Here is a 17,511-nt window from a genome sequence, read left to right on the forward strand (position 1 = left end):
GGAGGTGGATTAGATTATATTGAGGTTTTACCACAGCCATGCAATTCTCTTGTTATACTAATTATGACCACAAAATAGGTTCTGCTTTTTACCTCAGCACTTATTTCTTCAAACATAAATTGAGTAATTTAACTACTTTTTCCAGGAATAATCTTGTAGAATGATTCAGTATTTATTTAATGTGATGTTGAGGGTAAGAGAACTGAACCCTTGGGCTTTAAGTTAACTAGTATTTGAACTGTCATGAGTAAAATAGTTGTGTGGTGTGGAAAAGACTCTTGTTAATGTCATGTAGTGACAGTGAAAGGATGAAGCTTTGAGCTCTTAGAATTCATGTGCTTGTCCTAGCTAGCTGTGAGAGCAAACTAAGGGCCCCTAAAATGATGATAACCCAGAAAAAAAAAAAAAAACAGATCTCAGTTTCACTGGGAAGGTATTTGAAGATGCCAGGGGTTGGTTTTGCTTGTGCTTCTGGGACTGCAGTAGCTCGGTTCAACTTCTGGCTGAGGATGTAGCCTGCTCATGGCTGAGAAATAGGGCTTGATCCAGGTTTTACTACAACTGGAAAAATCAGTGGCTAAAGCATGTGCCATGTCATATACAGCTGTGATTTGGTGGACTTGTTCATGGTACCATCCAATTTTCTCCAATTCTCTTATAATACAGTGAAATTTACCAACTGCCTAATGGCCCTTATATGTGAAAATTGTATTTTTTGTTGAGTGGCTGTTCATGTATAGCAACATTTCTTTAAGAACAGAGTAGAATTAGTATTCTTGTAGATGCAACATGAGCACACAAATTGTAAGTATTACTCTCAGGGCTTTAGAGGTTTTAGTTTACTCAAATTTTCAGTTATACATGAAGTCAGGAAAAGCAGGTTTTCTGTTTTCCACTGTCTTTAATAATGAGGTGATATTGCATTGGCAAGGGCATATCACATTGGGACACTCTTTTATTCCTTGTTTTTTGCCCAGAAAATAATTTGGTTGTAACTGAATGAACTGTAACTGTGCCTAGAATAGTTATATTTCTTCAAAAAGAAATTTCTGGAATTCCCTTAGGCATCACAGTACATTCCATTTCAGATGTCAAAATTAATCTTTTTAAGTACAATTTAGGTACACACCGGATTTAGGATGTGCATAAAGCTGCAGTTCATTTGGAAGCTCAGTTTTCTTCCTGGACGCGAACTTCACTGCAGTTGCTGACACATCCAGGTGCAGTTTCCAAATGCCCATAGACTGGGCACAGAAATTCACTATTGCAGCCAGCCGAGTGTGCTGGCATGTTCCTACTGCTCTGGCCTGTCCAGGTGAGCAGCCACAGCTGCTTCCTGCATTGTGAGGGCCAGCAGCCTTTAAGGTATTACAGCTTTGTACCACTAGAGCCCTATATTTTGCTGAAAGTGCTGCTTCCTGTGCTTTTCCTCATCAAGGTAACCTAATTTTACAGGGGTATCCTAGCTGCAAGTACCTGATGTATAGTGGTCTTCTGGTCATGCAGAAAGTTCTCTTAGAAAGGTCTTTCTAAGAGTCCATCATGACCATCATGAAGAACTACTGTTAGGGTTGCAAGACAATTTTTTTTTTTCCAGTTAGGATTTTGTTGTTGTTCTTCACTGCCACCTTTTATTTAGGGGAGTGTTATTTTAACAAATATTTTCGAGATTTTTTTAATCAAGAAGGACTTTTTAAAAGGGGTCTTTGGCAGTATGTAGAAAGTAAACCAAGTGTTTCATTACCTTTTTAATTTTTTACATTAAGATTATTGTGTATAAGTAAAAATGACAAGAAAAAAATCCTAAAACAGAGGTCTTGGTTACCTTAGAACCTTTTCTGTGCAGGACCAGATGGTGTTAGGTGTTTTTAATGTTTTGGAGCTCTTTTTTTAGATGAGTGCACATACGCTTAGAACGATAAATAGAATTGTGTTCAAGTAGCTCAAAGAATTTTTAGATACATATGCAATTCTGTACCAGAATGGTGATGGTTTTTTCCTTAGCTTCCATTTCCTTCTTCTGTCACAGTTTGACTGAGTTTTTTGGATGTTGGTAGTGGGTGATTGTCCTTGGGTTTTGATTTGTGATTAATTTTTGATTTGAGCTCTCATAGCTGAAGGGGTTGTGAGCTTCTGTAAACTGGCAGCCTAAAAAGGTGGAGAGGCCAAACCCAGGAATGTTCAGCAGAAGTTTCCAACCACATTTTCTTTTCTAACAACAAATGAACAAGGGCACACCTAACATTTGGGAACATGGTAAAAGCTGCTTCAGAGAACATTTCCTCTCAAAGTCATATCTGAAAGGATTACTTCTCACAGTGTGAGGTGTAAAAGTAAATACTTGTTCACACTTATTTTTGTCTGACTTTAACAGCACATATGTTTAAGTTAACTATAACTGAAGAATGAATTTTTAAATTTGTTTTACTTTTCCTGTTCTTAGACGTCATAGGGATGAGTTCCAAACTACAGAATTTTTATATCCAGACTTGAAAAAAACAGCAGACATAAGGTTTGGTTCTGACCATTGCAGACATTGTCCCACAAAATAGCAAGATCATTGAAGTAGAGTTGCATCATGTTGGCTTTTTGTGGAGTTTTTTAAAAAATTTTTAATATACTTGAACTAGTACAGCAACCCAGCAGCTTTGTGTATTCTTTCTGTCAGAACACAGGAGAGTTTTTTTCTCTCATGTGTATCTTGCTTTGACTATGATGAAATATCTAGTTCTCTTAACCTATTTTAAAAGAACAGTAAGACATCATTTCTCCACCATATAGAATTGGAATGAGTGAGGGATGAGTATAGGTTTAATGTGGATGTGCACAGAAAGAAAATTCTGCTGACAGAGCAGGAGCTTGCAGTGTACATCTATTGATGTATAAAAATTTATTTTTTAACATTTTCCATTTTCCAATTATCTTCTGAATATATGTTATAACAAAGAAACAAATCTTATTTTATTCTTTTAAAATAAACTTCAGGTATGATATTTCAGTGTGCAGCTATTTCTTGAGTAAGCTTGGAGTTTTTTCCCCCTTCTTTTGTGTTTGTGCTTTCAGGGATCAAGAGTTGAAACCAGTTTGAGTGACATAAACCCAAGCACCTCACAGTATATTTAGCTTTCAGTATTTTTCCAAGAAGTTGAAAGTGTGGGAGAGACATAGCTGGACTTTGTAGATCTGATGCACTGCCTGTTTTTGTCACTTGTGCTGTCAGTTAATTCCATCCATATTTCTGTATCTACACCTTTACTATGTTCCTGTAAAGCTGAGATTTACTCCTATATTAGCAGGTGTTTAAAGGAGTTTATTCCCTGCAGCAACCATACTCACTGACAGAAACAAAATGTATTGCAACACATTCATTGAGTCACATAGTGCAGACTGCCACGCTAGGTAATCTATTTATAATGAGCTTTGCACTTATAAAAGGATGCTGTTTGTCAGCCCTAAAACTAAAGCTGCCTTTTCGCATAGTGATGGAAAAACTGTAGTTCACCTAGGTGCTAATGAAATTTTATGGCAATATCATATAGGGCCACAGAATTTCTAAATCCTTTTTGTCATTCAGCTATTCTACTTTTTGGAGATAGCCAGCAGCTGTGCCACCTGTGCAGGAAAATTATCCCTTGATCTTTACACCAGTCAGAAAGTAAAACAGGAGTGAGAACATCTGCTTCCCTCAATCAGTTAAGGGCCACTGGAATCTAAGAGGTGTTGGTTCTTTCCAACTTTTGACTAACAGTCTTGAGCCAGAAAAAGCTATTCTGTAAACTCTTTTTTGAACTATTTGCTTTTCCTCTAATGTTTAAAATAGAGGATCCTAAAAACTCAGAAATTAGTGTTGTCTTCCTCGTCCATTAACACCTCCCCTTTGGTGTTCAGAACCCATGAAGAAAAGCAGCAATAAAAATGCTCTTTAAGTCTGTATAGCTACAAGGTTTGTTGTATTTGTTTCACACTAGGCTGTTTCCCCTTAGCCTACTTACCTAATGAAGCCTTTCTAACAAAAGATACTTTTTCTCTCAAGCCATGCTCATTCAAATCCACTGTTGTGAATGTTAGCTTAGTCAATGGTGAACTTCAAAGTGCATTCATAGTTGCATTTGTTAGCTAATTAAAATGACTGGATTTTCTGCCTAGACTAAGAAGCTTAGAGAAGCTTGATGCTTCACACCAAAATTTATAGTGAAATTTATTATTTTTTTATGGTTTGGCTTTAAAACTTTTTATTTTCATGTTAGAACACAGAAAACCCTTTCAAATTTTATCATGAAATTGATTTGGTGGTCTCAGTTTGATCTGTATTATTCAGGAGATTAAACTTTTAAAAGGCTATTGCATTTTTTGGTGCTCTTCTCTTCCTAGTTTTGATTCCTTTTGTGCACACTTTTTTCCTGACTCTGAGAGCTTGGATCACTGTTCTGACCAGGTTCTCACCTGTTGTGGCTTGTAGACAATTTTTGATGTAATATGAAAGCATGTAAAGAGTGAAGAAGCTGTTTGTAGGGAGGGGTTTTTTTCCCCCTATTCTCCTCAGAAAGAATATAAGTGACCTTTAAAAAATCCTAACAAACTGACAACTGGATTTATTATGCTAGAAATAGCTTACCTGGTCATCAGGGTGCATGTGAGTGTTACATTTAGCTTGGAAGGTTTTGAGGTTTAATACTCTTCTGAAGTCCCTTAAGACTACATATGTTGTATGTTTGGACCAGCTACCAAGAAAGCAAATATACATTTTTGGCATTTCACTTCTACAAGCTAGAAAAGCAAAAATCTATTGCCCTTGTGTCCTTAGTTCTTCCTCTTTTTTGTTTATTTTCTTTCCTGTCTTCCAGACAGAATCAGCCCTTCCCTCTCTCCCTCTGCCTCCTCTGTATGTGGATATATGCAACTATTTCTCCTAATTCACATGTGAACACTGTAAAATTTATATCCAAATCTTGCATTTTGCTTACTTGCCTTTTCTTAGCTCAGTTAGATTTTTTTGCTTTTTTATTATAACCTTTATCAGTCTTCTCATTTAAGCTGTTTTGATTCTGCCATGGTCTCTTCTTTGTATTCTGTTTTCATTTTCTTCTCTGTTTTAGTGTGCTTGGGTGAATTCTAAAACAGCATTCCTTAAATGTTTGTCCTTTCTTCTACTCTAAGTTTTCTTTGAGTTTCTTAATTTCTATTTTTACCTGTTCTCCTTTTGTCTTACACACTACTGATCTTTTTGTGCAATGTTTACAAAAGCGAGTAGTAGCTTATAAGGTGATCCTGTGCTGTCTTCCTTTCTATTCCTTCATCCACTTTGACATCGTGGTATCATGTCTTACTTTCCTCCACTTCAGAGTTGCCTTCTGCCTGGTGCTTGCTGCTTTTGTTCTTTTCTTTATGTAAGTGGCTACCTTTTGTCATCCAAAGTCAAAAATAAGATCTTTCTGTCACCAGTTTTCTTCATACACCAGAACATGACTGCTGTTTCCTATTGCACTTTAATTACTGGTTACTTTGTCAGTGTATGAGATTCACTTGTCCCTTCATTTTGTTCCTATGTTCCTGTGAAGTGATTTATGTTACTGCTTACTGCACTGGAACCTACTTTTTCACTTTTGTTTATTCCCATTTTTAAGATGTTTATGCATCTACATAAATGGCCTCAAGTTGTTCCAGGGGGTTTAAAGTCACAGAAAGGGTTGTAAATCATTGGAACAGACTGCCCAGGAAGTGGTGGAGTCATCACCCCTGGAGCTCTTCAACAAAACCTGTGGATTCAGCACTCTGAGGACATGGTTTAGTAGTGAACTTGGTGGTGGTGATAGGTTGATTGTTAAACATGATGGTCCTAAAGGCCTCTTCCAACCCTAATAATTCTAGGATTCTATACATGTGCATAATACCTCCCAGAAAACCATCACACACTCATAAGAACACTTTTCACAAGTGGAATTAGTTTAGAATATCCCACTCTTTTGTCTTCATTTGAAGAACGATCTACTTTCTATTATTTAGTGTTCAACATAATTTTGAAGTTTGACAGATCTGACTTATTAAAAAGCAGCCTTTTCTGTGCTATAAAACTAATACCCACATACCACTTTCTATTTCTCCCATTCCAGAAGAAGAGAAAGAAGGTTGTTGTATCTAAACCCCTTAATTTTCTATAAAAACATTTTACTTCCATATAACACTCTTTAATGTTGTTTTCTGAGTTGTAGCAGTATTTCTGTACAAATATTGGCCTGTGTTCTCGAAAGTAGCAACTTGGATAAAAATGTCATATGGCCTTACATAAAGGTCTGCTTACTAGAGACAAAGTTACCCTGGTTTTCTGAAAAAGTTTAGAAAATGAAAACACAATATTTCAGCGAGATCACAAACAGTATTTCTTATCTTCTTGACTTGACCTGGAGTGCATCCATTAAAATTTGCCACTCGGTATCACAACAATTATACATTGATGGAGTTAGTATTTTTTAATTTTGTTTAGGTAGTGTGTAGAGAGTGAGGGAAATACTTCTGAAAAAAATAGGTTATGAATTCCTTATGAATTCTGCATTAAGCGTCTGAAAACAGACACAGAGTCTCCTTGATAATGAAAGAATATGTTGACCTTTGTTTGTGGAGAAAGGGAAAATGCCTTAGAATGTTTCACAATTTAATTAAAGTGTCATCTACTTGTATGAAATTGACTTTATATCCTCTAATGAACACATAAAACTCTCCAGGAAATTCCTTCTCTTATAGCATCACAAGGAAATTGTAGATAGATAACAGCCTTTAGTTTTGCATTCGAGCCACATCAACATTTGACATTTTTTTAACTCCTCTTTCCTTCTCATGTCTTGGTATTTGGTTAGAGGCCTTTAAATGTGTATGTGATCAGTCACTCATCACCATCAGAGCCCAGCAAAACAGCTCGTCCTTATGGACATTTGAAATAAAGCCAGTCTTAGCAAGGACATTGCTTGCAAGAATTGCCAGCAAATTAGATGAATTTTTAGAGTGGATATGAAGTCTGGTTAAACAAACATTTCATTTCTTTTAGCAGCTGATTGATTGATTCCAAACAAAAAAGCTGTGCCATCTGGTCCTTAAAAACAAAGCCACATTACACATTCCTTTTTTAAGATTGCCTAGGAAAATATTTATATAATTGACCACTTTTATACATTTGTACACACACAACAATTTATATAAATTATCAGTTTTACTTTTTACTTATCATAAAATTATTTCTTCATATTTAATGCACATAACTTTGTAAAAATTGTACATTTCTAAGAAAATATGGGAATTACTAGAACAGATTCTATCTACAATGCTTATTATTATGTCTGAGCTATTCATTATAACACAGTTAGACAAACAATTTTATGACTTGAATTAGAAAGCAGTATTCAAGGAAAAATTTAACCAAACCTCTTGGTTAAATCAATTAAACTTATTCCAGCAAATATTGTGACATTTCAGAGCTTGCTGGAACAGAGCATTAGTTCTGTATGTATGTAAAAGAGTAACTGCACAGCTGTGTAGACAGGTATTACATGTAGTGAGAAATTTCACAATTATGAAACTCAGTTTTATTCTGAGTTGTAATAAAACATGGACAATTACAAAATTTACAGGGAGAAAACTCATAAGCTCTTTTAGTGTATCTCTTGACAGAAAGCTTAAGGGTAAAAGTATGTTGTATCAATAGCAGTGATAGAAACTTTAAAAAGATTGTAAACAAAGGTACGAACTATACTGTCAAAATGGTTTAAATATACTCTTGAAAAAGTGTTATTGTTCCTCCCTCTCCCCAAGTTGTTACAATAGCTCTTCCTATTCTGGCTTTCTCTCACATTACAAAAAAAGAAATTATGTGCCTCGAGCTTTTAATCACTTCTACAATTTTGGAAATACTTTGTTTTCTGTGAACATCAGTGACATTGCTTTAATGTCAAAGGTACATTTCTTTATATATAAACAGGATCAATTAATTGTCCTTACAGATTTTTTTTCCCCAAGTTACGAAGATTCTTATTGCTCTGTTTGATTTCATTTCAGCTATTTACGAACTCTCTTGTGAAGCATACAAACACTTGGGCAAAACTTCAAATTACTACTGGATAGATCCAGATGGCAGTGGGACACTGGGACCTTTGAAAGTGTACTGCAACATGACAGGTAACTGCATTGTATTTACTAATTCAGTTGGTTTGGGAGTTGGGGGGATTGTGGGATTTGTTCTGGGTTTTATTTTTTCAAATGTAGCTAACAGAAAGAGAGCGTTCATAGTTCATATGTATTGTAAAAAGAAAAATATTTACTGGGAGCTTTTCATGAGAGGGATCATCAAATCTGCAGCCACCATTCAAGATAGTCTGAGCAAGGCAGTAGTTAATCCATTTAATCAGCTTTTTAAATTGCACCTATTAATCTTAATAGGTCTTGGTATCCTCAGTATTGCATCATTTAATTTTTCTTTTTTAAGGAACATAAAGAAAAAGTAGATAGATATGGCAATTTACCAAAACTGTTTTATATCAACATAGTGGAGTTCAGTAGTATCTGTGGTTCATGGGGTATTGTAGAAGGCAGCTTACAACCACAAGCAGGGAATAGAAATTAATTACAAAAAAACCAAAAAAATTGAGTTTTCTTTATTGTCTGTTTTGTCTTTTAAACTAGATACGTACTTCTAACACCAGTTAAGCTCTGGAGATAATATATATAGCTAGTTTAACTTATTTTGATTTTGTTACATGTATTATTTTATGCTTTTAAGACTAGTTTTGTATTCTTACAAAAAGTATCCAAACTTAGTCATCTGCATTGCCATGACTAAGGCAGGAAAATTTGATAATGAAAAACAGGGCAATTTTCTGCACTGAGAATATATTATTTCTTTGTTCTCTTAATGCACAGCAATTGTCTCTGCACTTTTTCTGATATGAAATATTGGGTAGCTGATAAAACAAACAAATACTCTGACTTTCCCCAAGTGTCTGCCTAACAGAAGTTCAAATTTCATTCTGTTTGCATTGAAAATCTGGCACAAGCTTGAGTCCTCAAACTCCATCAACACCAACATGAAGGTGAAGGCACTACTATAGGTTGAAATAGTGTATCGGACTTTTTAGAGATCACAGGTGCTGAAGCTCCCACAACTCTTCTGGAGGCAGAAACCTGGGCATATCTGTGGGATATCCCTATGGGATGGATTTTATCCAACTTGGATGGGAGAGTTGGGAAGGGATACATGGCACATGCAGCAAACCCCAGATCAGGTGCTCATAGGTAGACAGCCTGTTGGAGAACAGGAGAATACCACTGTTCCATGTTGCCTTTAATGTCTGTGTTTGTATAATAAATTCATACCTAATAAGGAGCCTGATCTAAGATCTGGATGTGCTGTAAATCCTGTTTGGACTAGAGAGACACGTGTAAAGGCACTCTTTCTGATCCTGAGCCATTTAGAGCTTTTTAAATCATAACTAGCACCTTGAACAGCATCAGTAACTAATCAGGCAGGCACTGCAGGAAACAAGGCCAAGAATGCTGTCATTTAAGTGTTTTCTGCTCTTCAGAACTGGAGTGTTCAGTGCTAGCTATAGCTTTTGTTTACTCTTCAAGGGTAAATTTGTAAATTAAAAATATACCACCCTAGCGGTGTTAGGCACAGAAAAGTAAACCCATCCAGTACTGCAGCATTGCTCATTTGTGTTAAATATAAAAATACAACAGAAGGTCCTAGTAGCTTCTTCAACACTGGAAAAAAAAAAGAGAGAAGTAAAAGTAATAATTTCATTTTACTAACCTTTCTCATCTACAAAACAATTTCAGAGTACATAAATGTGACCTTTTCCTAACCAGTGCAAGGAGATCATGAATACTAGGATACATGATTTCGTTCTCATTCCCTTCACTTGGATATGATGCACACTGTGGAAAAATGCAGTTTTCTGTTTTAACTGGATCGCTCTCGTCAGCAGCTTTTTCCTACAAGAAAAAGTCAATTTGCATTAATATCCATATAAATATTGCAAGAAAAAGTCAATTTGCATTAATATCCATATAAATATTGCAGTTTTAAAAATAAAGACCTAACAAAACTATTTCTTCATTACAATGCAAATAACTGCGAGAGGTATGTGAAAATTGATGGAAAGTAATTTTAATCTGTGCTTCTAAAACTGACTGCTGTTCTCAGCTGAGCAAAGCTCATCACCTGTGTACATACTGTGTAGTGCCTATACATTGTAGCTTTCATTTTCTTTTAATTAGTGGTCATCTGAGGCATTAAGACTGGACTGTAAAGAGCTACAACTTTAGGAGAAATTTCACACCGCCATAAATCTTTTTCTGAATCTATATAGGGTATTACCAGCAACATGCATACTAGTGAAGGAAAGGGGGTTACTTGAGGACTTTGCTTCCTCAATAGCACAGTTCTGTAGAACTCTGTAGTGATGATACATATCTTGTCATACAACAAACAGTACTAAAGCATGCTAGAATCAGAGCAGAATTCTCAAAAAATGTTAGTATCCAGCTTGTGCAGGTCTATGGTATTGCTAGAACAATATTTGAAAAAATAAATTAAACTAGCTGAATTACAATTAAATATTTTTTCGTGAACATAAAACTAAGTAACCTGCAGATTTAGCTATACTGAGTCATAGGTGGAGTATACTAAATGAAAAAAAATCTTCATATGGCAAGGTAGTGATATTTTATTTTAATACAGACATCCTTAACTATATTCTCATCTCTAGTCTGAGAGTTAAATCTAAATGTTCCTATTCTTCCACTATGTTAAACAAAAACTTCTATATTAAATTACTACTCAAGATACTAATGCACATTTTAAATATGCCTTCTTTTATTCAGGTGAAACCAGCAAGTAGAGAACATTTTAATGACTAAAAATGCAATGTAAAGTGCAACTTGCTAGTTCCATTCCTAGACAAAGCAAGTCCACGAAGCTAGGGTTATTGACAAAATTAATATCTTTTTGCAAAACAAGGTGGCTTAACAGCTATGTACTGCTTTCACAATTCCTGTAGTATAGTTTTACTGGTTGGTGCAAAAAGTGGGATAGTAAGCTGAACTCTCCCTTGACTATAAGCCTTCTGGGCAAGGGCAATATCCCAAAAATCCCTGAAATTGTCTGTTGAGAAATTAGGTCTTTAGTCCTTTAATATACCGTATCATAAATATTGAGTCACAAATGTCATAATTTCATCATTATATCAGCATTTCACTTACAGAATCTATAGTCAGAAAGCATTAGTGTACCCTAATATGCCAAAAAATATTAAAAAGAAAAAAAAAGAGAAAATTGTGGTGCAGAAGACAGCTGTCTGGGCATATTTCTGGGCATAATCCATATCCAAATTTAGTATGTCTTAATTTAGTAAACTGGCGAGTGTCATGACAAGACCTCCCCTTCACAGATGTTGCTGTGGTAACCAAAAATTGTTCTAGTTTCTAAGATGTGCTGGTAATTCAATAATGGAGTAAAAGTCAGAAATATGTAATTGCATGTACTCCCCACAGCAGTTCATGGTCTCTACAAACTATTTTCAAAGAAATCCCTGACCTCCTCCCTCCAATTCTCTTGTCCTTGTCTTCTCCAAATAAACTGTGTACTGAGAGCTCTCTTCTGATAGTGAAGAGGAGCCAAGCACTTAGATTTTAGGTCTTCATAGTGGAATGAAAATGTTTGAGAAATCACTTTCAAACTCTCTGTTGCTGATGCAATCAAACAGCTTTCCAAAATCTAGGGCATTGCTGCTCATGTTGTGCAGTTTTCCAAATAGTAGTTCTGTAGGAGCTATGTAAATTTTAGGAAGATTTTTTTTGCTTTTTTTTTTTTTTTTTTTTTAAACAGTATTGGAAATGTTTAGAGGTAGAGAGTTGGAAATTTTAAAATTAATGGACTTACAGGAAAAGTATTCCTTGATGCTGTGTTATGGCAGGAAGTTTAACCACTACACTGCTTTTCAGTTTAGCCTCCTTTGTGGCTGAGGTCAACCGGGAACTCTTTCAAAGCTCTGTCCTCTTAAGACCAAGATCTTACTGCCTCTTTCAGAGGCAGGTCCACCAGGCAAAGTTAGACTCTGCATTCCAACTGTTTTTTCCAAAGTTGGAGGGCTACTCTCTCAGTATCCAGTTTGACCTTTCCTGTTTTCTCCTTAATTGTCATTAGAGCAGTAGCTGTAGTGGAAAGAATTGCTCTTTTAAGATATTTTTTAGAATATCTTAATATCCTAAATTTGTTAGTGCAGAGTTTGAGTATATTGCAGCTTCATTCCATACTCTGTATAAAATTTCTTAATCTCTAGGCCTGAATTCCTTTTACTCTTACAGATTTAGTTTCAGTCCCATTGAGAAAGACACGAAACACAAGTTGATTACTCCCTCTTTCTAATGTTTCTTTTTTTCTCTGTTTGGTACAAGGAGCATGAGGAAAAGGTGTCAGATGAGTAAGATTATTAAGATCTTACCTTGTGCAGTTGTCCTGCAGGAATTTTTAGAGTGAGGAATAAGTAGAGGAACAATGCAGAGGGACCATAAGGGCTCAGTTATTTATCCTAATGGCTGTAGGGGATGTCAGTGGGAGAGGCAGATCAGCACTCCTGTAGTTGCTTGAGGCTTTAAGCTGAGGATAGGAAAATCATAGCTTGCTGTTTCTACTGCTTCATCACTTAGACTACTGATGCAAAGTAGAACTGAAAGGTTTCCTAATGTATTTTACCAGAAGATATGTCAGTTAATTCTTTCTATTGGTCCTGAAGTCTTTATGCCTCCATGGTGCAGCTTTTATCTCATTTCAGGATCCAAATAGCTGCAAGCATAATGACTCCATTTGAGTGGTACTTAGCCTGTCTCCTTTCTAGTACAATTCTTTTGCCTCAAGCTGCTCATCTTCAAACAGTTTGAGAAATCATTATGAGTATTCATAGCCTGTTCATTAAGGTCAAATGTACGAGGTGTCTTCTCTACCAACTCTCCTCTTTCCTCTCTGCTCTCTCTCTTCATTTTTTTTTAACAGAAGTGGCACATGTAATAATTACTGCAATGACTTTGTGAGCAGACATTAAACAAGCACAACTGCTGTATCCTGTGATTTTTCTCTCTTCTGTATGTAAATAGTGGGTCACTGGAGTGCTTTATACTATGACATAGGTAGAAACATATGGCATGAATATAAATGTGCCATCTATCATTGCATACTGAGTGCCCCAGAAGAATTAAATGTTTTATTCTATTGCTCATATCTATATAATCAGTTCTTTCAGATGAGAATTCTTACCTGAGAACTGCATTACTGAACTTCCAAGGTACCAAAACTTTTATTCATGCTTATATATATGTGTATATAAAAAAATACATTTGAAACAAAAATTTTAGCAATTTAATTCAATAAAGTAAAGATTTAGGAAGGAGTCAATATTTTTTTTTAGTTGTTAACTAAAATAGAATTAATTGATGCATATTTAAAGGCAATAAGCAAAATCTTGTCATTGGGCAGTGCTAAGTTGTTGAGTGACAATAAAAGTATAGAGACCTTGTCTAGTGTAATCTCACTGCAGAAAGCTTATTATAATAAAATTTGAATCTCTTGCCTAAAACAGAGGGAGAAAAACAGCTTCATTGTCTCAATTCTTACATGTAAAATGAAGACTTTATTTCTAACAGCATCTCATGCACTTTTCTTTCCATTGTAGAGGGGTTTTGGAGGCTTTTTAACATTTTTAACATTTTTAACATCTGTTAGTCATTTTTGCAAGGTAAAATTACACTTGAGATGTAAAAAGAGTAACAAATAATTGAAATTAATTTGGGCTGTTGTTGGAGAGTATCCAAGCTTGTTTCCTTGCAGATGAAACAACAGCAGAAACAACCATAAGAGAAAAAAAAATTAAAAAGAAGGGGAAAATCATCAAGGCATTTAAGACACTGTTTCTGGTTGTTTTGACTTATCAAGCTAGACTCTCTGTATAAAGAAAGGAGAAAAAATACTGGGAAAGAAGAAAATATTAGTCATTCAAGCATCAGGGGATCATGTCTAGAGCAGCATCTCTGAAGGCAGATTTTCTTCCTAAGGTGAGTTCATCCTCCAAGCATCAGAGTAAAATAGTAGACTCATGAGAAACCTGGAAACAGAACAGACTATATTTACATCTTTGCCTGCCAAGTTGGCTGGAGCATCCTGCATCTCAGCGTTAGTTCATTGATTATATTTTTCATCTGCTCTTATTTACAAGGCATGTCCTTTCTATTCTAGGTTTCCTTGGTGCATATTTTCATTTGTAATCAACTTTTTTCTTTGTTGTTATTTTTAATTTATGCCAAGTTTGGCTTTCTTGCTCGTTGTGGTACTTTAATGTATCTCAAAAAATCTGACGAGTGTGTTTCTCCCCCATGCTGTGGAACACAGTGCTGACTTGCTGCAAAAGTGGTTGTGGTTGTTTTTCCATCTGGATACAACTTTCCACTCAGCCTCAGTCAGTTGACAGACTGTAGTTGTCAGCCTTTACCTGGACTCATCTTGATTATATGCAGCTTGCTGTCTGGGGTCCTTGTGAAATAAATTAGGATGTTCTTCTGTTTGGTTTGTTGGATTTGCCTCAAGTTATCATTGAAACATGATGTTGTTAGGCACCCTTGTGCTTGGCAGTTGTTTGAGTTTCACTGGTTAAAGCTGCTGTCTCGATGGCAAGGGATGAGTGAGAGGAGTCTGTTGCTGTGTTCTGTCACAGCATGTTGAGTTTGTCATATTGTAAGGTTTTTAAGGATGGAAGAGTAAAGGACTACAGCCTGATAAAACCATGCTTAAGGGCCATGTGATTGTGAGATTGTTTTTTACTTTTATTTTATAAAGTTCAAAACTTAAACATACACTGCTGTAGAAACAGCCTACACACAGAGATGAAGGTTTTAATAATCTCAGGGCTCATCATAATATAAAAACATAGAATGTTGGCAGGGTTGGGGGGAGGTTGTAAATCAACACCTGGTAACTTCATTAAGCAGAAATGTTTCATAACAAAAATGTGGTGTCATAACGTTAGGGTTTGAGTAAATCATGTTAAATTCACATGATTCTAAATCATGTTGGAATATCTCTGGACACTTTCTGCAGTCACTCTTGCATGTGTAGAAAATGAAAAGCTTCCCCAGCGTGCAACTGCAGAGAAAATATCTAAACTATAAAGCAAAAAAATATGATGCGAAGTCTGCCTCCAGGACAAAGTTCTTGATTTGGTCTGTTTCAGAAGAGAACAAGCTTTATCACTGACACTCAAGGTGGCTTTTCAAGTCACCAAGTAATAGAAATATTTCTGGATGTCTGACTACATTCCTTTAATTCTTCCTCTTTTTTCCTGTCCCACTTCAGACTTTGAAGCATCATATAAGAATGTACATGAATAAAAGTATGTAATGTCATCATCTCGATGTATTTCACATGCTCATAGTTGGAGCAAACATCCATAACATCAGGCATAAGATGACTAAACATGTACTGACCTCAAAGCATGAGAACAAATTGACATTTGAGAGTGACATAGCAGACTTAGTTGAAAATAAAGCAGACTCTTTGTTTTGTCTCATTATCTGGTCTAGGAGAAGAAAAAATCCTGACATCATCTGCAATCAGAAAATATTCCTCATTCATTGGAAACCAAGCTCTCAGAAATTAGAATACAACAATTCTTTTTAGAACTCTGTGCATTGCAGGACCCCACAAGCCTATATTTCAAGAAAAATGCCCATAACTGGGGGAGTAGAAAAAAGGGATGGTTGTAAATAAAATGATGATCAGTACCATCTACTTCAAACTGTTACTGTGAATGTTAGAAGCAAATATTTAGCTCTGGATTCACTCCCACACACTTGTTCCCTACTGGGGATGTAAGGAACTTGGCACAAGCTGCTTCAGGCCAGTGATATGCTTCAGTTATCCCTAGAAAATTGCTCCTGTAGAGAATATTATTGAAAGGCCAAACAAAACTTATATTTTCTGTAGAACTTTTATTACTTCTTTTGGTCAGAAGATTAAGGTCAAGTTAAGGCTAGACAACTCAATAACCCCTGAAATAATGGAAGTTGGTGGTGGGGGCTTGCAAATTTTATTTTATTTTGGTGACAATATTTTCTCAGAGTTTATCTGTTGTTTGAGGGGGGTACAGATGTTGTGAGATGTGTGTTTTTGCCTACTCACTACACCACTGGGAAAGCTGCTCTATGCTTCTGTGGGCTTTGAGCTGTACTGCCTCAAAGCCTGGAAGGTGTGAGTCAGTAAGTTCATGCGGGACTTGTGGTATACAGAAATGCTTTCCCATATGTGCTTCTCTCTTACTGCTTCCTTGTCCTTAATCAACAGTGCAAAGAACATCTCATCAAGCCCTATCCAGGGCTGTTTTTATTGACAGCTACTACTGTCTTGTCTTGTTGACCATGGGACTAGGAAGAACACCGTTTACCTGTTCTGAGCGTTGTTGCTATTGATAATTTCGCTGAAATTGGAATCAATGTAGCTAATTGTTCAAAGAGCAGATTAGTTTAGAGGAAATATCTAAAATCCTGTTCAGACCACAAATGGTGTATTATTTCTGAAACAGATAGTCAAGGGATGAAACAATTACAGGCAACTTCTAAGAGTGAAGAGAGATTCTTTCTACTCTAGAATTTCCAACCAGCATTCAAGGTGCAGCACTGCCACCCTGGTGTGTAATTTTCCAAATAAATTTGTCTAGAAGGGCAGGTAAGCTGTGTTGTCACTATTGCTTTGAAAAATTCTCTTGTATGCTCTTGCTTTCTCTCTTGCTTTCTTGTATGCTCTGAAAGATGAGTTTTAAAAACAAATTTCTTGGGCAATGAATAAGCTGCAGAGGATACCCATGTTGATCTGTACACACACATCTAGAGAAAGTACTGCAGATGCAGTTTCCCCAGGCAGGCAGGAGATGTACAGGAAGATTTTCCCATGTCTCCCTCCCAGGAGTTCCTAACAAGTGAATTAGTGCAGATTATGTAAGAATGTGAGTGTATGAAGTTATGAAGTGTTATGAAGTTTTTGTGTGAAGGCTCTGTTTGAACACACCTAACAGACACCAAGATTATTTACATGTTTGCATTTTAACACTTAAAATTAGTCTTCGTGCTTTTCTACAAAAAAGAACAAATGTACAATAACTATAATGTGAACCTACAGACAATATTTTTACTAATTTCCAGTATAGGCACTCAGAACACATTTTAGGGCAGCACCAGAAGTATGCTGTAAACTCCCCTCCACCTCTTCCACATGGGGAAAAAGACTGAAGGGGGATAGCAATGAGGGCAAAAATCGCTTGAATCTGGTATCATCTGGAAATTGGGCTTTTCTTTTTTTTTTTTTATCTTAAAGGTCACAGAAAGTAGTGCTTCCTCTGAAAATATGGTAGTCAATCAGAAAATGTTACGAAGAGACCACTTAGATTCATTAAAACCAAGGAGGAATTTTCCTGGAAGAAACAGACT

General features: G+C 36.0%; 1 protein-coding gene across 1 annotated transcript in view; it reads left to right on the plus strand.

Moving 5' to 3' along the window:
* The window catches only part of CNTNAP2 (contactin associated protein 2), a 1,031,909-nt gene that overhangs the window by 696,183 nt on the left and 318,215 nt on the right, over positions 1 to 17,511 (plus strand). The window contains exon 12 of the mRNA XM_010398652.4: positions 8,044 to 8,163. Within this exon, the coding sequence (XP_010396954.1) occupies positions 8,044 to 8,163 (120 nt within the window). The remainder of the gene's footprint in view (positions 1 to 8,043; positions 8,164 to 17,511) is intronic.

The sequence above is a fragment of the Corvus cornix genome, chromosome 2 (assembly GCF_000738735.6).
Source record: "Corvus cornix cornix isolate S_Up_H32 chromosome 2, ASM73873v5, whole genome shotgun sequence".
NCBI lineage: Eukaryota > Metazoa > Chordata > Aves > Passeriformes > Corvidae > Corvus > Corvus cornix.